Consider the following 23,590-nt stretch of genomic DNA (forward strand, 5'->3'; position numbering starts at 1 on the left):
ACGAAAAACAAATATACAGTATAAATATAGATTTATTTTTATACTTCTCCAGTTACGTATAGCCATTTGCCAGCTGTCACACTCGTCGCTGGCTCAAAGACATATAATTGTGGCTGTAACAGCTGATACCTGGAGGCTACACACCTGAGATACAACTTGTTCTAATATACACACAGATGAACTGTCACCTTCACTTCTTTGTTTCTTTGGGGTTTAACATCGCTTTGTGCGTTATTGCGGTTATGGTGTGACGGTGTCTCCCTGTAGCAGGCTGGAACAAAGGCCGCCATATTTGTAGTGCTGCATTACCCTATCCTAAAGGCACTGGACAAATCGCCCCACCCAGTCACACTTTACTTTACCTGTTCCTCGTAAGGCCATTAGTACCGGTGTTAAATTGGTGACACATACACCGACAACTGAAACACAGCACTGAATAGCCTAATATTCTAATAGGTGGAAAACACAGAATTTTCTAGAAAAAGTGTTGTGATACAATTCTCAGAGATCTGCAAAAAAAGGCAGTAGTAGAGAAGGTTGCAAACGTGTCGTTTTAAAGAGGCATAATTGAGGAAGCGCAGGTGTGTAGTTCAGCTCCATGTCGCATTAAAAAAAACCCCATGGGTTCGCGCCAAAACTATCCGATACGTCAACGAAATTCAGGCGTCAAAACCGCGCAGTCACCACATTGGTCAGTTTAGACGCAAATGGAGCTCACCAATTGGTCAGACTTGGTGCGACATGGAGCTAAAGGAGCTACTGGCACGTGACATATTGGAGCACCATGGAACGTGTGACGTCACACGGCTGACGTCATGCGCAGCGTGCGGACCCAACGACACACCTGCATCTCCTCAATTGCTCCTCCTCAATAAGACACGTTTGCAACAGTCTACGGAACCATCGGTTTGCGCCCATAGGTGAGCTCCATTTCGCTCGCGCCAACACTGACCCATGGGCGCCCCGAGCGAGGGCAGCTCCTTCAGCGCAGTTTTTTCAGCTTCTTCTGATCCTTTGCGCCCAAACTGACCCATGGATGATCACGTGGTCTGTTTTGGCCTTTGAATTTTGTTGACGAATGCATGGACACTGGATATATATCATCTCTTTGGGGTAGGTTCTCTCACTATATACGGACACAAGGACGACAGTGGACTATGTCTCGCATCGGCCGCCAGCCAGGTCGCTAGCAGCAACAGCATCCTTTCGCCGTAAAGCGGCGGGGTCAGAGAACGCTCGAGGGCAGAGATTTAGACCCGGTCGTACCGCTCTCCACGCATTCTACTACGACCGCGACAGTCCAGCGGCTTACAGCTGTGTTCTGCCCTTGCTCAAGGCAGCCCGGCAACATGGACTCAAAGTGAGTCAGGCCCGCGTGTCGGCTTGGCTGGCCCAGCAGGACATGTACACGCTGCACCGCCCCGCTCGACGGCGCAACCCTCGTAACCGAGTTGTGGATGGGGTTATAGACAGTCAGTGGCAAGCGGACCTGGTCGACATGACAGCGTGTGCCAAAGAGAACGACGACAACCGTTACCTACTTACCTGCATCGAGTTCCTCTCCAAGTACGCTTGGGTGGTTCCACTGCGCATCAAGTGCCTCAAGCCTTGTACGGTCCACCCACATCCAAACGATCGGTGTACCGTTATCGCGCCGGCGATCTGGTGCGTGTAAGTAAAGTGAAAGGGAAATTCGAAAAATCGTTACCTCTCGAATCGGAGCACGGAAACGTTCCGCATCGTCCGCACCCACCTTTCGTCAGCCTGTCGAGTACACACTGGAGGACTTGAACGGGGAACAGTTGCTCGCGACATTTTACTAGACCGATCTGCAACCGGTGACGGCCGTGGCAGACCAGTTTTATCAGGTGGGGAAGATCTAAAAAAAAGGTAAGGTCGCCGAGGAAAACTGTACTATTCGGTGAAGTGGGACGGCTATCCACCCAGCTTAAACAAGACGCTACTCCCTTGGTCTGGTAAGCCTTTGTCCCCGCCACCACCGCCGCCGTCACCATCGCCATCACCATCGTCGTCGCCGAGTGACATCGCGCGTGGGTTTGACTGCACCGTCCTGGAACTGACGTACACCCAGCTACCCACCACGGCGTTTACCGCCGTGCAGAACGCGTCCATAGACCATGCCACCGCCGTCGGTTGAAGTTTACGGGATTTCCCAGTTCACCCCAGCTCTGCAGGCGTCACAAATCATCGCTCCCTAACAACACGTCGGTACCGATTACCGTTTCCACACCCGTCTATTTTCGCCCAACACGGCGCGGTGCAGTAGAAGCCGCAGCAGCAGCAGTGGACGGAGCAGTCCGTCTACCTCGCCCTCCTACCTCGTGTCAACGATCACACCACGATCGCTGGTGTGATTGGTTGCGGGAAAAGATGGACACACAAGACAAGACGAAAAAATCCCCTTCTACATCACGGTCTCTGCCCGCCCGGTCTCGCCTTCCGCCTCTTCCTCCTCCTTCGCCAAAACCACTGCCACCACCACCACACGAAGCCGACCCAAGGGAAGACAACAGCGTGACCCTGACTACGTCTGTCTCCTGCCATCCTACCCCAGCTAAATTGGAGTCCGTATTAAATACCAGCGCCAAATGGAAAGACGGTCAGTCCGCCTGGAGGAGATCACCTCGCCAACTTGGTTTACGTGACGTTGCCCAGTAAAAGCTCGCTCGACTACTTCCCCAGCAATACCTTGACGCATTTCACCACCCAACTGTCACAGCCCATGCATTTGATTGGTAACTGGGAATGTGGGTTGGTAGAAATACATTACCCCGTACTGGTTCAACTTGCGGCAAGACGAGGTGTGGTATGTCTTCGACTCTAAAGAGGACCCGTAACGCGCTAAGCATAAGTTAACATTTCCAGCAGGCTATTAATCTTCACCCAAAGATCTCGCCAAGTGCCTGACCGACTTGTTGACCGACACACACATCCGTTTACACAAGCCTTACGCCGGTGATTTGACGTTCGGTTTCGATAATGTGTAGCGGAAATAAAGACTGCCTTTCAGAAACAACTGAGACTCGATTTCAGCCCGTGTCTGAATAGGTCATGAATGAACGGGGTGGGAGGGAAGCAGGTCATGAATTTACCCCACGATTGGCTCATGGGGCAGGGAATGAGCCGCATATAGGTGCCGAGGATTTACATGCCACCACTCCCACGATCTACGTGTGCACAGACATTGGCGAACCGCGTGTGGTGGGAGAGACGCTGGCGCCGCTGCTGCGGCTGGTCACCACGAAAGGGGAGTGCGGGCAGCACATTTCTAAGACCTTCCAACACGTGGAATACATCCCCGTGCGGCGCAAGCATTTCTCGACGGTTGAAATTGATATCAGGGACTACACGGGCCTACCAGTCGCATTTGAACGTCAAGTGGTCCTGACACTTCACTCTCGACAGCGGCGCGCGTTACCTTTGCAATGAGCGTCGTAGACAACCCCGCCATGTGCCGATCCTACATCGGCTATTACACCAAGGAAGCCGGCGGAGGTGGGTTACCTGCTTTTTGGGGTGCCAATGTACAGCGTGTTCACGGCTTGCTCGGCAGTTTCATGAAAATGGTGCAGCCCTTGTTAAAGCAGGCTGTGAAAGCGTTGGGTGAAACTGCGTTACGTGCCGGACTGAAAGTCATTGACGACTTGTGGGAGGAGGGAGTGCCGGTGAGCCAGGCTTTGTAACGACACGCTTTGGAGGGGGGAAACAGCTGGCAGTCGCTACGCCCAGTGCAGGATGCTGGGCAAGCTGAACGGGGTGGGAGGGACGTATGTAAAAAGGAAGGTCCCACGCACCGATCCCACTCATCACCTGCCCGCAGGACTAATAAGATGCGCTGTATCCACTCAAAAACCCCGCTCCGCACCGGATGTTTTTAGCTTATGCCATAGTCAGGTCAAATATCCAGGTAAGTGGTGCTTACATCGTCCGGCATTACTTCCCGTTTTGCGAATAGAAAAAAGTAAAAGCATCTTTCATTTGTGTGTAGGAATACACCATGTTGCCTCTCATACGCATACTTTTGTTCACATCACTTTATTGGTCGCGCAGCACGGAGAGGTAAACGTCTTCATCCGCGCCCCAAGCGCTAACGCCTTTGCAGGAGAGCTTGTCTTTACTGTTCGTAATAGTACGCTATCGAACACAAATTGGACGATAGCGTCAACAGTCCACTCAAACTGATAAACGTATGACGGGGCTGTTCCCCCTCCGCCTCATATACTGCCTGCAGCTTAGGTTTACCCAAGGATTCCCTGTCCGGGTGAGAGCAGGCCATGTACGCGGAGTCCGTGTCCATATTGCATTACTGTCAGTCCACCTTGTTAAAAAAACGAATCATGAAATCATAATAAAACTCTAACGTGCGGAATTTGGCACACTGGTACACCATACATCCTATTTGCAAGGGTAGGTTGTAACGAATGGTTCTCTTGCTGCGCGCTATTTTCGGTACGGCACCGTACACTTTTCAGTAACTTGCGCGTCTTCGCCACATCGACATGACGGTCTTCGTTTGTGACGGTTTTGCCCTAGCCGGAATTTCCCAACAACTTCATCGTTTCCCCGGTAAGAGCCTTGGCAGGGTCAGCGTGCCCTTCTCGCCGGGCTTGGCTGACGGCACCCGCGAATGATTGGAAGGCTCGCTCGGGCGTGTACTCCATCACTTGGTAGGCGCGGGTCACTACCAGTCCGTGAGTTAGATATCACTGGAGCAAGGGGGTGGCCAGCAGAATTTTGGTACCGAACGTACTCCCGATCTGCATTCGCCTGGGACCGGCCATGATGTCACTCACCTCCGCGAACTCCGCCACGGTGTGGCCTATGTCCTCCCTGCTCACATCGGTGTTTTTAAATATGGGTGGACAGTCAGGAAAGTCCGTTTGAGATGGTCCGGCCACGTGGATGTCGTATTCCACGAAGCCAAACACCGGCCTTTTGGGCGAAAGCCCCCACCAGCTAAGCCTGCGTCTTGGCCTGTAGCTGTGACGGAGGTAAGCCGTACCGCTGCTGGAAGTCGCGCAAGGCCGGGTTCGTTTTCCGCAGACGAAGAAACTCACACTCCTCTATAGGACACCAACTTGTATTTCTGGGAGCCGATGCAGACATCGGTTGTGTCCGCTTCCCTGCGCAAGTCTTGGGGTGTTAACTCTCGCCACTCTGACGTGGGTGATTCAGGTGACAGCTGTGGTAGTGGTTATAGCAACCGTGGAACTGGAAAGACGCTGGGACGTCCGTCGTTCAGAGGGGCCAGGAAAGCTTCGAAGTCGTAACATGCTCGGTAAGGGAATATTCCGTCGTAACCTTCCTGTAAGTAAATATCCATGTCCGCCAACACTTCGAAAATAGTGGGTTGTTATGGAATACACCCTCCTGGTATTTTCGGCGAACGGCGTCGGTGCACGTTTCACAGTGCCTCCGCAGATTCCCTTAGCTTATTAAAGCTCTTAGAACACACTTGACATGTGAAAGACTGGACGTAAGGCCCCATGTCCTTGATGTACCTGAAATGCTAATTGTGGAGTTTTAACCGCATGGTGGGAGAAGCATAGCGCTCTTCATTGCGGTGGACAAGTTGAGCCGAGTACGACTTGTCCACGGGGAGGAGCTGGTACACTTGAATGTTTACGTTAACTAGGCTCTCCACCATGTCAAGCGCATTGAGAGGTACCACGAGGAAATACCTCAGCTCTACCTAGACCGATGCCATATACATGCGGCGATAATCCTAAGCCTGAATGACGCAGTGTTGCGGGTCGGCCTTATCTATATGGACAGCCAAGCATAAATGATCCCTGGAAGGACCATTAGCCCCTCCCACCAACGTGTGCATCCCCTTCTTCGCCGCCAAGTAAGGCGGTAACGTTACCCCGCCCTGATGGGCTGGTGGGGAAGTTTGTGCACAAAAAACAACACGTTGGTGAGGGTCTACAACCCATTTTGAATTGGGTCGTTGTTTCTGCTCCCAGGCGAGTGGATCTTTGCTGGGAAGATGCTGGGTGAGCAGTTCACGCAGGTCAGCCCGCCTCGCCTCATGGTGCGTCGTGTCGAGTACCTTAACTGTCCCGTTTCCTAATGGCGCAGGATATACCCAAAGGTGACGGTGAAGGCGTTGGGCTGGTCCTCATAAATCACGTTCACTTAGGCGGGGATGGCTTCGAGATCGTTAAGCCTGAAATTATAGAGGTCCTGCACTGGCTTGCCGCGGTGAAAAGGGCTCCGAATCGGGCGCCAATGCTGCCGATACATTTCCCGTAAATCACTCTCACTGCTAGGCAGGAGATCGTCGAGGGGTTGGATCGGGTCGGGTTGGAACTGACTCGCTGGGATCTTTCACTTTTCCCTGATCGACTTCTCCGATCGACTTCTCCGTCCCCGACTCTCTAGAGCTGACAAATTTATTTCATTGTTGTATGTATAACCATAGTAGAGTAGAATATAACTATAGTAGAGTCACATTCCGTTTAAACATGTGAATCATACAGCGCCAAAGGCTGGTCCCCGTCTCCAGCCGTGTCAACAAGCGGTGCTATTCCCCCTGAAATTCTTTCTCACAAGTGGTTTTGCTGATTCTGATGTACGAAATATGACATGGGTTTTTACTGCATCGTATGATAAATACGTCGGTTTTAGTCGACGGCCTAACAACACCGAGGCTATCAGGAAAGACTGAAAATAAACAAAAATCACCTAGGCCATCTGGAAAAGCTGAAAATGACACAAATCCAACAAAGACACTACTGCTGACATCGATTTGACAACAGATGTTCCTATGTAATACTTTTTTTGCGATACGAATTTCTTCACCCACCCTGTTTGCAACCAGGGAAATCACGTTGTCTCTAGCTTTTGGATTGTTTAACAGAATAGCTTGCCATGTCACATAATCATCTGTGGGTATCGGCAGTCATACATTTTCATGTATGTGCAGAATAGTGGCCGGCGATGACCTAGCGAGCATGATGGCAGGTGGGCTTAGATTAGCCTTACAGCGCCACCTTTAATGTCCCAATAATTATTGTTTCATTGAATTTTACATAAACCCGTTTAAAATGGTGGGCTTAGGTGAGCCATACAGGCCATCGCCCGCCGCTGTTCGCTTCTGCACATAGATGAAAAGGTATGACTTCCGATACCAAGAGATAATTATGTAACATGACAAGCTATTCTTTAAGACAATCCACAAGCTAGAGACCACGCGATTTCCCTGGTTGCAAACAGGATGGGTGAAGAAATTCGTCCCGCAAAAAAAAGCATTACATAGGAAAATGCCCGTTGTCAAATCAATGTCAGTAGTACTATACACACTGCTACAATGATATACTATAGAATTTTAGACTATACAATGTTATATTATACAATGCTATACAATGTTACACTATACGATGTTATTTTGCTCCCTTCTAGAGTACGACTTCCTCATCCTTCTCGCTCATTGGACGACGCACCGTGGACCTCAACAAAATAACCGAGCGGAAAAACACACACCCACCCAACCCAACAGCTTCATTGGTCCGCTTTGGCTCGTTTTGGCTCACGCAGCTCAACACGCAAACGTACAAGCCTACCCATTACGAGCACATCTATGATGTCCAATACTTATTGTTTTATTCCAATTTACATAAAAAAGGCACCAAAATCCAGAGAATATGACCACAGAAACATACTATGCGATACTATAGCTATACAATACTAGCGCGTGTGTATTTGTGTGTGTGATTTACCTTTCGTGTTCAGTACGTTGATGGACACGCCAATCCCACAAGCGGTAAAAGGTCTTGTCACACCCCTTCGCGTTTCCACGCACGCTGTTTTTCCTTATCGCCGCTGGTGGCAGAGCAAATTACCAAATGGAGCTCACCCATTGTTCAGTTTTTGGCGCGACATGGAGCTGATGCTCTCGCGTGAGACATTTTGGCGCGACATGGAATATGTGACGTCACGCGCAGAACGCGAGCTCAACGACACACTTGCGTCTCCTCAATTGCGCCTCGTCAATTGCTCCTCCTCAAAACGACACGTTTGCAACATTCTCTACTACTTACGTTCGACTTCCTCTTTTGAACAGAGTTCCCTATTTTTAAAGCTTCAGATATAGTTAAGAACGAACATATGCTTACTGCTGTAAACGCGTTATCATTCTCTAAATTAACACAAGAAACTAATGTTTGAAAAGAAATCATGTGGCCCCGCCTGAGTTATGTTAGCCTACAGATAAAGGAACGCCTTTACAAGCAATAATCCTATGAGTTCGTGTGCAGTCAACCCAGTCTTTCAGCGCTTTCATTCTGTTTGCATTTTATATATTTTCTCTGTCTGAAAATGTGTTCTCTTACCAACTAGAAAGCGGATCACAGGAATGATTTAATTCATACGAAGGCTTTTTCTCCGTATATTTTGATTCATTCCACAGAAGCGCTTGTCTGGCGCTGAGGCACAGTCCTTGGACCGAAATATGTGTTTTTGTTATACATGAAGGCCTTACAAGGTTTGCGCCCATATTTTTCATCTAAACCATTGAAGATGGAAGTCTTCATCTCCGCAAGTCACAGGGTATGGCTTCTGACTCTGATTGGGCTGGTAGTGTTGGACGGTCGTTTCAGGTGGGTGTGTAATTTTCATATATTAAATACAGACTAGGATTTATTTGATTTTTTTAGTTTCATTGGTAGAGCTCTCTTTAGTACATGTACATGTGAACTCACCTAGATATGTGATATTCAGCTTTGAGGAAAGAGCGGGACCAAAAGTATCTATATTTATGTTTTGATTGGTGTTTAACGCCGTATTCAAGAATATTTCACTTATACGACGGCGGTCAGCATTATGTTGGGCGGAAACCGGACAGAGCTTGGGGGATACTCTCGGACTATCCGCTACAGGCTAAAAGCTAAAGATTCACTGAATTCAAGAGCACAACAACAAGAAGAGCAACAACAACACTTAACTTAGTATCTATCTCTAGTATCACTCCTTTATATGCTAGAAATCAATGGTATAGCCTCCTATCCCCAGTTACGAACCATCTATGTTGAATACGTTAATGCTTAATACACAATGTTTTGTATCTGGATGGTTGCCATTGTTGTTGTTGCATCCGATAGCAAAGTACGCTTACGCTACTGGTAAATAGACAGTCACCCCCTGGCACCCCCATCCCACACCTTTCCCGCTCGCTTAGTCATGATCTGAGTGCCGACATGTACCCCATGAACCATGAAATCACCCTTGAGACTATTAAATTCATGGTAAAAAGTTGTTAACGCCCCTAAAGCTCGGAATACAGGAGAACTCAAAACGCCTACTGAACTCAACTTATCTGGTCAAACAGAATTGGTCTCAGTCCCTGGATGGCCATACGACTTCAAGATTCAACTGCTTGTTAATACAATTATAGCACCGTTTCCGGAAGACTAGCATCTTCATTCGCATCCATGAGCTTTTACAACCTTTCGGCTGAGTGGAGTTGAGTTGAGTCTTTAGTGCCTTTGTATGCCGAGTATAAAGTCTGCATGTCTGTATTACTTATGAGTATTTTCGTCCAACTATATATTTTACCCCTCTTTTTACAGCACATGCTTTAGGGTAGATCTATTACAAATGGGAATTGCGTGACAGGGAAGAACTTCTGCTTAATTATTGGTTTTCAGGTTTAACTTTATAATTATTTATTGAGTTCGTATTTAACGTTACACTCAGGGATGTTACTACTGTAGTCTAAATATCGAGTGGAGGAAACCGGAGTTAATAACTGCTCTATCAGATACCTCGTAAGCCTACACACTTAAAGACATGATTGAAGGAAGTTTTAGTTAAACCAGCGCCTTAACCGTCTTCAACGAATATGGCAAGCCTATTTGTGCGCTACACATTGGGAAGTTTGTCAATAAATTGCCAAGTGTTGGTAGTTTACCCTGGGCATTCCGATTTCTTCCTCTCATTAAGCTGTATGCAATCGAACAGTGCACAGCGTTAAACAACATTGAGACACATGTAAATAAATAAATCAATCAACCAACAAGTCAATCAAATAAGCAAATAAATAAATCAGCAGGTATGTAAATGTATGCTATACTTGTATGTGTACAAAGGGCCGCTGCTCGATACACTTATTTTCATCCTTTCTACCCGGATGTGTCAGTGTAAATCTGTCAAAATGAGGCTAGGTCAAGATGAAAAGGCTTTCCTTTCAGAAGTGTGTGACCATGTTTAACACGGCATGACGATTGCACGACAGGTATTTTACACAATATATTATCAAGGCACGTATATCTACTTACCTCGTGCGTATATGTGTGAAACATGTGTATGTATTTCATTTAGAAAATTTCCACGCATTATATTCAAGATCATCAGTTAGGTAGGCTTTCAGTACACCACTTAATACACAGCAAAAGGGAAGATAGGGGAAAATAGAAGCAATCTGTTAAAAAAACTCTACAGAAGTCAACGATGTGCGATTCTTTTGAACAATCATTTCTCACAGATTTTTAAAAGAGTCAATCTCATGGATTTGTCATCAAAGAATTTGCAGAAAACTGCTTTCTTTCTTGTAAGTTAATTTTTTATGGATATTGGACCGTAACTTGTTAGCTTATCTGTACACAAGCTACAGTGACAAGTCTCTGACTGAGATTAAATTGACAAGGAACCGGGTTTCGTTGGTTAAGACTGATCATTTGCAAATCATCTCGCTGTGATAGGTTTTGGCTTAAACCGGAAATCGAAATATTGTAAGCTTATTTGGACCTTCAGGTGTGTCAAATCTGACCAAGAAAGTATAAAATGACATGGAGATAAACTTCTCTTGAGAAGTGTGTTTGCCAAAGGCAACATATATGTCGTTATATCTTGGGATAGGCATGATAATTGGTTTCTGTCGCCGAGTTACGATGCGCTGAGCGTCATAACAAATATGGACATGAGACCATATGAGAGCATTGTAGGAAACTCATGATGATCGTTACTGATTGTCGGACGAAGTTTGTGATGATCTTTACCAATGGCCGTACGAAGCACTTGATGGTGGTTACCGATTGTCATATGAAGCTCTCATGATCGTTACCGATGTGCATGTACGAAACTCGGGCGATCAAGCCAGGCCGATGTAAGACTCTTCGGAACTGATTAAAAGAACAACAATAACTTGTGGTTGCATCTGGTTTCTGAGGATGCAATAAAAATAACTGCGACCGCCCCATATTCGCTGGCGATCGATATCTTCAGTTTCATGGACATTCCCTTACGATTTATCATACGATCAGTTCAACACGTACGGCGATTACCTGCTAATTTTTTATGGCAGATTTTTTTCACCAGTTACAGGTGTAAGTGTAGAAATGAAAAAAGGAAAGTATGCGGGTTATTATCACTCAATACTCAAGAGAAATTTGGTGATGGAACCCTTACTGAGCGTGTTATATCCCACGATTATTATGCTCACATTATAGAAAATCACATTTTTACAAACAATAAGATTTGTAAGAAAGGTTAACCATGTAAACTGGTAAATATAAGCATTAAGGTCTGTCTTATAACTTTTGATTTAATAAAGACTAAATATCTAAAATATGGTAAGTTTGCTAATGATCTGCTATTTCTGTTATTACCTTTCTTTCCCTGTGCCTTTTTGAGACAAACCTTATGTGGCCTGTTGTCAGTATATACATATTCTATTTCCAGGCTCCGAGACAGTGCTGTGTAGCGGTATTAGATGTGGTCATGGATCCAGGTGTGACAGGTCGGCATGTGTGTGTAAAATCGGCTTCGTCAAAAGCACTATATCACAATCGACAACGCCGCCTTTAATATATTGTCACGGTAAGCTAAAATTCAGAACCTTTAAAAACTAGGTTAGCAGGAGAGAAACAATAAAAATGGATAGGAGAGAAACCATAAAACGGATAGGAGAGAAACCATAGAAAGGAACTAAGCAATAATAAAAGGCCATTAACATTTTATTCGTCGGCGGCCAGCATTACAGTGGAGGGAAACCGGACAGACAACAGAAACCCTCGACCATCCGCAGGTTGCTGGAAAACCTTCGTACGTGCGGCCGTAGGCGAGGCAAGCTTGGGCTAGACTTGCATTCACAACGACCGCATTAGTTATTTATTTGTTTCCTGATTTGATTGTGTTTTTACGTGTCGTACTCAAGTATATCTCACTTACACGACAGCGGCTGGCATTGTGATGAGAAGAAACACGCGAAAGCCTAGGGAAAACCTCACGACCATCCACTGGTTGGAGACGTTCCCATGCACGGCCGGAGAGGAAGCCAGCATGAGCTGAACTTGGTCTCGCGTCAACCGCACTGGTTGGAGGCGGCTCAGTCCCCCTGCCGCGGTGGCGTGCTACACCCCTACTTCACGGAGGCCCGCATTATCAATGTGAATGCATACATACCTCAAGTATGTCTCCAACGTGGAGATCTAAGACGACAAACATATTGTTCCTAGCTCAGGGTTGAGCGAAGGTACACGCATTTGTGGAGCAGACTGCCAGCATTTCTAGACTGTGTCCATATTTACTTACGACAGATTTATACTCATTGTAAAACTTAAGAAACTAAGTGTGAAGGCGTTTGATAGAATGAAGTTGACACACCCTTTTCTCCAGTAACAGCCTGTGACGTTGATTGAAATCGTCGTGTGCGTGTAACACACCGGATCTAACAAATGCCACAAGGCCGGATATGTACACGCCACATGCAGCACCCTTCGTTAAATTGCTACTCGAGTATAAGAATGCTTTACAATTTCAAAATTGAAACTACCGCTCTTGTCATAAAGTCTGCGAGACAGGAAACCGTTTTGATCTTTGTAGAAATACATGTTTACATCATCTGGAGAATCCTAGCGAAGGTAGATACATAGATGTATCTTCCATGCAAGTATGTACTGTATACGTTTCGAAACTGTCCGTAATAATAGCTGTAGGTACCGTGGTAGAGCTCTCCTTAGTACATGTACATGTGAACTCACCAAGATTTGTGATATGGAGCTTTATGGAAAGAGCCGGACCACTTCTGCTGACATCTAGATATGTTTGACAAACGTCAGCAGAAGGAGGCAATGCCCATAATTACGTCATAGCTTATTTAAGCCGGAAAACCTGGATATGGAGGCACCATTTTGTTTGAGATCTGACTGTATAACAGCTACTTTTGTTATAAAAGTCGCAAAATGTAATAATATTTATAAAATAAAATGTAATAACATATATGTACTTCAAAACCGTCATCTAATATGAACATAAATCCCCAGACGATTTGATATGTCAAAGCTGTTCCTGTAAGTTTTCAATGTTATTACAAACTACAACGCTGTTATACCCCAGGTTAGTTAAAAAGTCGCAGTTACGCGTATAATCTCGTCATTGGTTGTGTTAGTATCTGCAAATGTCAGGAAGAGGACGTATTTCACCGGTTACGTGTGACGGCCTGACCACAACGTGTGATCACAATGTCGTGGCTGACGTGGCTTTACTCCCTATGCTCTAAGTCTTTAATCAAAATAAATGTTAGAATTTTTCTCCAGCAGAGATGATACTATAGCAACGAGACGTGTACCTGGCTTTACCGTCAATCCCTTGAGATAAACAACGGACGATTTGATCTAATGCGATACTCCTATATTAGAAACAACTACAACTGGGGGCAAAGAGCAGAGTTCAGAAGACAACCTTGGCACCTTGCACTTTTTTGACACAAATCTCGCCATAAACTGTCGCATTCGATCAAACAACAGTTCGACCGTATTTGTGAGTGCAGTGGTATTCACGTAGACCGCTTTAGACGACTCGGCTAGCAAAAGACTCTCAGTATTGCATATACAACTGGGTTTTATTAGTGCTTTAAAACGGATACATCATCAAACAACATGTTGTAGTAAACTAAACCTAAAATATCTAAAAATGTTACAAATATAGATATTGGTAAAAAAATGTCATAATAAATTTATAGTCCAAATTTTAAAAATGTATTTCAAAATGACAATAATTGTAACCGTTCGTTTCTTTTCTATGTTCGTGTTTTCCGAGGACAGAATCATGCAGTGCTAACAAGAACTGTTCTGCAAACACCACCTGTGATGGAAGGCTGAATATCGACAACACTTACAGCTGTATTTGTTCTGATGGGTACACTCGATCAACAACTGGACATTGTTTAGGTAAGTGTGAAGTGTGAAGCTTTTGATTCTAACGTAACGAGGCTTCGGTCCTTCTTCGCTACCAATCACCTTAATTAAGGAAACGCAACTCTGCCAGTTTTATAGTGGCCAAAATCAGACAGATTTTGTAACACCCACGCCATTCCAAGTTTTTGTGCCCAAGGAACGGGACCCAGGTTCACAAAGATACCGTACATGTACGATAATCGCAAAAATAGGACAATGGTAACTGTGACGTACAAAATGTACGACAAATGTACGATAAAAATGTGATACGCCGCTTTGTCATACTGGGCTCGGAAGTCCTAAATGTTAAGCTCGGCTTAAACCTTAATACAATTAAAGACCTACAAAATACACCGTAATGTCCGTGTTGCTCTAATACAAAAACTAATGTTTAAATTTAATACCGGTGCGTCTGATGCTTACTACAGGATAGAACAACCTGAGCCTTATGATCTTCTCTCGGTTTGACGTGATGAAATGTCACTTGATGTCATCGCTTTGAATGTCGTATAATATTTCTCTATGTAAAGTGTGATTAGCGATTTTTCGTTTCTCACTATCTACTATCCTGAAGGATTCAGAAACGCAACACACCGTAAAGGTGTGTTTGATGTTTACCATGTGAAATAACACATGTTGTATAACTTAAAAGCAGATACGAAACAGGTAGTGCTACAATTTTAAACACGAACTCAATTGTCCATGCATTAATCGTCAGGCTTTTATCTGGCTGAGTCGTAGCGTATAAGTTAGTTCCTTTCACAGCAAAAAGATACAAATTAGATAATATATGTAATACATGACAGCGATACATGTATTTGGTCCGTATCAAGGAGACATGTATTTGGTGCCTGTCAGCAAGACATGTATTTTGTGCATGTTAGCGAGACATGTACTTGCTGAATCAAGTCCTATATGCTATTCGTGTCACAGTTTAATCTGCTACTGAGTGTTTACTATGTACACCAGAAGTGTTTTAAATACATTTATAAAATATACACTCACACAGCCTAAAAATTAAATTTTGTCCAGTTGGTTAGCGCGCCAGCTCAGTGTAATGACCCAAAAGCCTCTCACCAATGCGGTCGGTCTGAGTTCCGGCTAATGCTGGCTTCCTCTCCAGCTGTACGTGGGAAGGTCTTCCAGCAACCTGTGGATGGTCGTGGTTTTCTCTGGGCTCTGCCCGGTTTCCTCCAACCATTATGCTGACAGATAGACATGTATTTGGCGCATGTCAGAGAGACATGTATTTACGGAACTATATCCTATATGCTAATCGTGTCACAGTTTACTTCGCTACTGAGTGTTTACTATGTACACCAGAAGTGCTTTAAATACATTTATAAATTATTCACTCACACAGCCTAAAAATTTAATTTTGTGTGCTTTACTTGGTAAACAATGACCTCTGCAAGTGGAGATAAAATGATTCGTAAATCGTTTAAAGTCATTTAACATATGAAGGCTGTTTGTTTACTGCACTATTATTTTTTCCTTACAGCCAACAACGACCAGTGTTCGTCGGCTCCATGCGGGTATAACGCTGTCTGTGCCGATATCCCGGGTTCATTTACCTGTACTTGTAAGGCAGGCTTCCATCAGCCTCCCTCTAAGGAAAATCCAGCAATCTGTACCGGTAAGTGGTAAGAATTCCCTAGTATGAAACACACAAATTATGAGTTACATGGGTGGTGGTGACAGTGTTTGATGGACAGATGTCTGAACGGAATTAATTAATAGAAGCCGTTTCAATTATTTGGAATAACACTTAGCTTAACGGTAAGTTTCTCTTAGTAAAAAGTGATAAGCTGCTCAAAGTAGAAAAACATTATCTAGGTTCCTAAATTCCTTCAACGTATATGACATAAATGTGATCATAAGGTGCTATCTGTTTAATACATACGTTACACATCTGCGGGAACGTGTTTTGTGAGATGGAAAGAAAGACGGTATATGTTATGGATTTACAGTCAGCTGGATCGGTTCCTGTGAACATCTTGGGTAAAATTAGATTTATAAAGTATTGCTAAAAATATTACCTCCAAACAACTAAATAATACGAAGGCTTTATGTTGACATTGTGCATACTGCATCATAAACGCGGACTGATTATCTAAATGAATTTAAAATACACGGTTTTAAGTATGTTTGGATGGGAACAACGGTCTGACGCAAGGCTCTATCTTTGTATACAACTGGTTAGTCATTCGGTTCTAGATCACTTTACATAATCACTTTGCAGAATCCGTTATATTTAGTGTTTATCTTTTGTAACTCTCAATGACCTGCATGCACAAACTCAGGAAAGTAAAAGAAATATCTAGGATATATAAGTGATCCCTGTATAAGACTGTAACGTTAAGTGGTAAGATCGTACCGTTAAGTGGCAAAATCGTACCGTTAAGCCTAAACCGATAATTGGTAACCTGCACCGGTAGGTGGTACTACCGCAATACTAGGTGGTCAGGCGGCATTAGTAAGTGGTACAATTCAAACCAAAGAATAAATCATTTTTCAGTGAAGGGAGAAAAGCACGGAATGATATATACCCATGAAAGTTGCATAGCAGGAAAATGGTTTATTTATTTTATTTATTTGATTGGTGTTTTACGCCGTACTCAAGAAAATTTCACGACCATCCGCAGGTTGCTGGAAGACCTTCCCACCTACGGCCGAAGAGGAAGCCAGTATGAGCTGGACTTGAACTCACAGCGACCGCATTGGTGAGAGGCTTCTGGGTCATTACGCTGCACTAGCGCGCTAACCGACTCAGCAGGAAAATGGTGATAGTTTGGCATTAGACAATACTTCATATGTAGCATAAATGCGTAAGTGGTATGCAGTAATGTTATACTGAAAGTGGTAAGTAGCATTAAAACTGCACAAGTGTTTTTGTAGCCCTGTGTTAAGGGCCTTTATTTTTCACCTTTATGCAATGTACAAGCAAACAAACTGTACATGCGAATGAGGTCGACAACAATTTGACATCAATGGAGATATTCGTAAGCATCGTTTTACTGGATATGTCCTACTTCTATACGAAATACCACCTTTTGATTACAAAGTCAACCTCAGTCGTTGATCACAAGGTAGAATGAAAAAAAAAACTGTTGACAGAAATTCCGAATGTCAAATACCAACGGTTTGCTGAAAATACTATATATGTCGATAATGGCGAGGTCCAATTTAAGCAAACCAAATGCTGACAGAGAAGAAGTAAATTATGCCGATCAGTACAACATAAGGCATTCGCTATAATTACATTAAATTAAAATTTATCGCGGATGAAAGTTAAACATGTCTAGTGTAAAATATGATTCATCGCGTGAATGGGATGTAATTAACAAACCCTGATAAATGTTTGTGTACATGGAAAGTACACCGTCGACATTATAAAGCGTTCCTGACAATACCCATCTACGCATGGACAATGCGCATGAAACGCATGAAAAAGACAATTTTTAACCCAACTCAGTAGTTGTCTGCAAATTGTCTTTGCAAATGGTGTTCACACCCTTTTCAAGCTCACGATTATCAAAGGCAAAGAGTCATGCAACGCACTCATCCAGACATATTTGTCTTTCTTACTGTGACTGCAACCGTGATGAAAAGCATTTTTGGTATTGTATGTTTTGTTGTTCTTTTTCTTATTTTTTTTTTGCGTGTTTCAGCCATCGACAACTGTGAGTCTAAACCTAGAATATGTGGAAACTATTCCCTATGTACAATGGATCGTGGTCAAGTCATCTGTCAGTGTGAAGAAGGGTATAGGGCTGGACCTCCTGGGGAAAATGGCTGTATCCCAGGTTGTTTACATAACATCTTTGTACTTTGCTCTGTAATTATTCCGATAGTTAAAACTACACGATCATCTACAAGTTGCTTCTTGGTTTGGGATAAATTCGAGTGTACTTGGTACCCCCATTAAAAGACGTCCGTTATAAGTTGCTCAGTGTAACACATCAACCATCAATGAACTTTGTTGTTAGCCGTTACTAAATTGCAGGGTTACCAAAATAATTGTATGCGTCATATGTAGCGTTTTGGGTGTCTCGCGAACGAAACAGCCACTGTGCTGTATGATGATGTATATGATTTACATTTTACGTCCGTTCACTGAAAAAATGTGGTATTCGTTGAAGGAAGTGACAAAAACGGTGCATATGTGCTTATATTCAATTTTGTTTGTTGACTATTTGCTGTTTAAACCCACATTTAAAATTTAGATAACTGGATAATTCAGTCAGTTCTAAATATATTATCCCCAGTTAATATATTCAGCTTACATGAAAGTGAAAATAGAGTCCATCTTATATCACAACTCCTACACATTGGAGTAGGTCTGAAATGTTGTAGTGGGAGTTGCACTTACCTTTAACACCATGTGTTTGCTTTATTTCAGTTTCATCGTCAACTACCGTTGTAACCACACCATCTACACAAAAGAGTTCAACAACAACACCGATTGGTATGTTCACCAAATGACAGGTTTATAAACAAGTGCACTCAAAACAGTCACGCTATGAAAAGCACAGGACAGATTGATTCTCATCTAGCTTGGATAAGCAGTGCAACCTTTCTGAAATCAATAAGATCAATTTAAATCTTCAATCTTTATCTGACTGGTTAAGCAACTGAACACTCTTCGATGTTTCAATATCCAGACAGTTTTGTTCGATGCTTGCTGTGCAACACTGTCTATCAGCGGCAGTCATGCCTCTTCTTCATTTGTTTCCACCCGTTAACAGTGTCAACATCGACAAAGCAGTCAAACAGGCCGCACGCCGCCAACTCAAACAACGTGCATGCATTAGCGAGAATATTCACGCTTACATTTATACTTATCTTTCTCATTTCTGAGAAATAGCAAATCACTGGGGAAAATTAAAAGTCCATCTTCCGTACATAAATTCTGTAAATAAGCAGTTGGGTTGATAACTTTATTCACGTACCCAGGATCAACTTCCAAGCAGTTTTGCAAGTACGAGGCGTTAATGCTTTTGTAAGCGCGAGACGTTATCGTTTTTGTAAGTGCCAGATATCAAAGTTTTTTGTAAGCGAGAGACATTAATGCTGTTGTAAGCGTGAGGGGCTGGTTGGTTTATGAATTGAGTGTGACCTGACACTTTTTATGCGGTATCTTCATGACCTCTTTGCCAGGGCAGCATTAGTTTTGACATTGTGTAGTATATTTATTCCTTGACAGAAGCTTGGTAAAACTACATGGATACATTGCCCATTACAATACTGCCAAAGTTTCCACACAGACATATACCATGTATATGAGACAGCATGTCGTCTGAAATAACTCAAGTTGTATGATTTCCTGTCTTTTTGAAGCAAAATTATATAAACAAAAGGTTGAGTGATGCTATGATATGAGTGCAAAAGGAATCCTTTAGAGGTCACAGGTCGAAAAGAATCCAGAAGGCTCTGTTGTACTAAGATCCGATAAACAATAACATGCAACAAACTATGCAAAAAGGCAAAACATTTCTATCAAAAATTTGTTCGCAGGATCTTCGTCAAAACCAGAAACTTCAGAGAAGACGTCACCAGGTTCTCCATTAGGCCAAACAACCACCTCTTCAGAAAATAGAATGGGTGAAAAAGGTAGATAATAACCTTCAAATGTGAAACAGATGGCTATCTCTAGTGTATACCTAAGTGTCAAACCAAGTGTTTGCTAAAAAAAGGGTTCTATTTTTGCATAAAATCCATAAAACATATGCTTCTCGGAAAACACCCGAGGCAACTACAAGAGGATTCGTTCGGAAACAGACGCCTTTTTGCCTCTGTCTAAGTACGTTAGACATTTTAACACAATGAATCAAATTTTTATTTCCACAGATCAGAATCCGGTTGGAACATCTTCTGTAGCCCTACACATTTTGTGTCCTCACTTCTTACTGTACATGCAAGTTTCATCAAAACCGAAATATCTTGGGCATTTGGCGATATAATGGCGTTCTGTTGGTTTCAGAAAATTCCCCAAAATGCAAATTTTAAATGCTTTAAGGTTGAAATGATTTACCATATTACATACCTCACCCACAATATTATTGAATTTTAAACATTTCCACTGAAATTTACACCGTGTCCAAATGTGATCAGATTCGTTTTAAGAATATGTCAAAGATATGCTTTTGTTGTCATGGAAAAAAATCAACTGCCTTAGCAGAACATGTCCACCCTTACTTTGGACTAATCCACTTGCAACCCGATAACACTGCCTGAGATATCGTGAGCTACATGGAAACGAACATGCCTTTATTGTAGATTTTAGGATAAACACTGTTATATGTTTTGCTAAATCTGGATTCAAGGTCTTACTGTTGTGACAAAAGAGGAAGCTAATGTCTATGTTTTTGATTTTCAGACGGTGCATCTCAAACATTAGTAATAGCTCTGGCAGCAGGAATTGGCGGCGGCGTTGTTTTTATAGCCATTGTAGTTATCATTCTGATAACCAGGTAAGAGCAGATGGAAATAAGGCCATTCGAAAAAATCAAACAGACATTTGTGTCCCAGCTCTCCACCGTAATGCACGATCCGGGCCAATAACCATTAGAAGAATTTCCAACAAAATTCAACACAATCCTTCCACGATTTATATATAAATTTAGAAATTACAACGGATTCATGAAAAGTGAACCAGGGGTGACGGCAGTAAGATCCGATGGTTGGCTTCTGGGAATGAAGGAATCCAATCTGTATCCAAATCGTGTCTCATGCCAGATCATAAACAGTCATTACTCAGGATATAACCGCTTCGCAGTACACCAGGTACATGTCTTGGCGTCATGCTGTCATCAGCATGCAGACGCTGGATTCAAGCCTGTCAGCTTACTGCATAGCAGTCAGCCTGCAATTTGTTGACTGTGAACAATCCTTTTTTAAACATGGCATGTTTTTTTTATAAACGTAGTATTTAAATTTTGTTTCATTCTTCTGCTCCTTGAAGAAGTATTCTAATACAACTGTCGTTTGTTCTCCCTACAGCGTATAGAAACTAAAGGAAATGGAATGAAGAAAGTATGAGGAAAAACTAGAACTGCGCATCTCCCTGAATATTTAAGTGTGCTCCTGGTGTAAATCTTTTAAACACTGAATGTAGGTCTTTCTATTGTCAGAAGATGTCATCACAACAAGCACAGTGTCGACCAAAACACGAGTTCAGAGGTTACGGAAGAATCCAACCGTATAAGCTCCAACAACGCAGAGGCTAATAACAAAACCACCCCGACATATACCAATATTACTCCGTTAGTTGTTATTCGAAGGGAAGTTTCCATTTTTGATAGCAGATCATCGATAGAAGATTACACCAACGATAATAATAGTGACGAGATGAAGAATTCGGAAACGGTTGAATGCAGTGCGCCACACAAACCACCGAAGAAGCCACACGAGATTCTGGATGAGAACTCCCTTTACTCAAATGATGAGAGTCCACACCACGCAGCCGTACAAAAGCAACAGGATGTGGTGAAAATGCCCACTCCGCGAGGTCACACGCATCAATATGAAACTCTATACAGCGCGGATGTAAAATCAGCCAATCGGAACCCAGAATATACTCTGCTCGATCTGAACGGAAGAGGAAACCCTGTTCGTTCATCAGACAGTGGATATGTGAACATTTCTTGCACCAATCAAGACCTAAACGCTTACACCAACACTAATGCAGATATTGTGTACGATAATCTTCAGTAGCCAAAAGTTTAAGACAAGAGCAGCCATCAGGCTCAAAATCATCAGTAGTTAAAAATAGCTTTTCTCGTTTATTCTACCACGGTTCATGTGAGATTGTAAGTTTTTACCATTTAAACCTTTACAGGAATGGTTAGAACACAAGTCTTACTCAGTGTAAGTGACAAGAAGCTGAATTGCACGCAATAGGTGTGGTCATTTGTCAACTATCACCTTGTCGTTGCGGCTCTGGTTTTACTTTTTATACTGTTGTCTTTTTATATTGTACTAAAGATTTTTGCCTCAATGTAGAGAGGTATTGCTCACTGTATTTTAGCGTGGTTCTTACCGGAAATCGATTGGCATTTCATCCGCGATGTCAAACTTGATTTTTTCCTTTCGGTGATATAAATGAAGATTTACGTCAGTAGGTTGTCGAGTAGTCTACCTGGCTAAGTGCGGAGGCCCAATCCGTTAATTCCGGTCTCTTCCGTCCATAAATCTAAAACGAGAAACATTTTTTTAGCAGAATGATAAACACAAAATACATATTAAATATAACATTTTCTGATCTATCAGCCCTACTTATTCCTCCTCGGTGACCAGTCCACCATTTACATATGTATAACAATGTGTGGAAGATTCTACTACGTACAGTATATTTTGCAAATAAAAAAAACACGGAATATAATTTACGTGAATCACTTCAACATGGAAGTTTGGAATTCGAACTCTTTTATCGCTAAAGTTAACAAAGACCTAGTGTGTCAAGTGGCCTGTCAAAAATGTTAGCTGTCTAAAAGTTGGAGAAGATTAACGACGGAGGAAATTGATAAGTTTAACTTTTTTGAACTTGAAAATTTTCTGAAGGAAAGAGTTGTTATTTGAGACTCTGGAACACGGTGAGACAAGTGGTTGGTAAAATAATGTCAGTGAAAGTTGCCTAGCATTTTTTTCACAAGTCACATGATAATGGAGAACTGTTTGTACCTTCAATGAAAAAAAAGAGTTCGAAGTCGACAATTTGTACATAGAGATTAATATGACGGTACTTGCTCCGCCACGTTTTATAGGGTTGCCTTGGAGGCCTCATTTTGTCACTCGTCGATTAAATTCGCAAGCTCACATAGCTCGTTATAGATGTTAAATTGTACCACGGCACGTGAATATGGGTATCAGGATAAATCCCTGTGTTAGACAGACTGTAAAATAAACTTTGTTTTAAGCGTTATACCAGGTACATCGATAGCGTTGAAAAATTCGTAAAACAAAATAATATGTCTGTGCATTTTTTGAATATTATTGTGTCTTAAATAACACCACAGGATTTTAGTTAATCTAGACCGGTGACGGCCAATAAATTGCATTTTATATAATTCTGCTAGAGCTCTTATGCTAGGGGTCGTATTATATGCTGCTATTTTAAGAATTTATACGAAGAGTTAGAATAAAACACAGGACGTATTTCCACGGTTACGTGTGATCATCTGCCCATTATCACTGCTAAGGTTTTACAGGCTATGCTGTAAGTCTTTTGTATGTAGGCTTGCCTGTCTTACGACTGCAGCTGCATGTTTTCACCTGTTCGGGTTTTGAAACAAAATTGCTTAGCCATCACAGCAAAATATGTATGTGCATACACATAGTTGTAAAAGTAGGACTTTTCTAATATGGACAAATGATAGAATTGAAAACAAATATCT

General features: G+C 42.9%; 1 protein-coding gene across 1 annotated transcript in view; it reads left to right on the forward strand.

Moving 5' to 3' along the window:
* The window catches only part of LOC135462505 (uncharacterized), a 30,977-nt gene extending 9,066 nt beyond the window's left edge, over window positions 1–21,911 (forward strand). The window contains exons 2-9 of the mRNA XM_064739732.1: window positions 11,701–11,838; window positions 14,064–14,189; window positions 15,697–15,831; window positions 17,867–18,001; window positions 18,598–18,663; window positions 19,713–19,808; window positions 20,575–20,668; window positions 21,329–21,911. Of these exons, the coding sequence (XP_064595802.1) occupies window positions 11,701–11,838; window positions 14,064–14,189; window positions 15,697–15,831; window positions 17,867–18,001; window positions 18,598–18,663; window positions 19,713–19,808; window positions 20,575–20,668; window positions 21,329–21,911 (1,373 nt within the window). The remainder of the gene's footprint in view (window positions 1–11,700; window positions 11,839–14,063; window positions 14,190–15,696; window positions 15,832–17,866; window positions 18,002–18,597; window positions 18,664–19,712; window positions 19,809–20,574; window positions 20,669–21,328) is intronic.
* Window positions 21,912–23,590: the final 1,679 nt, after the last annotated feature.

The sequence above is a fragment of the Liolophura sinensis genome, chromosome 2 (genome assembly GCF_032854445.1).
Source record: "Liolophura sinensis isolate JHLJ2023 chromosome 2, CUHK_Ljap_v2, whole genome shotgun sequence".
Taxonomy (NCBI): Eukaryota; Metazoa; Mollusca; class Polyplacophora; order Chitonida; family Chitonidae; genus Liolophura; species Liolophura sinensis.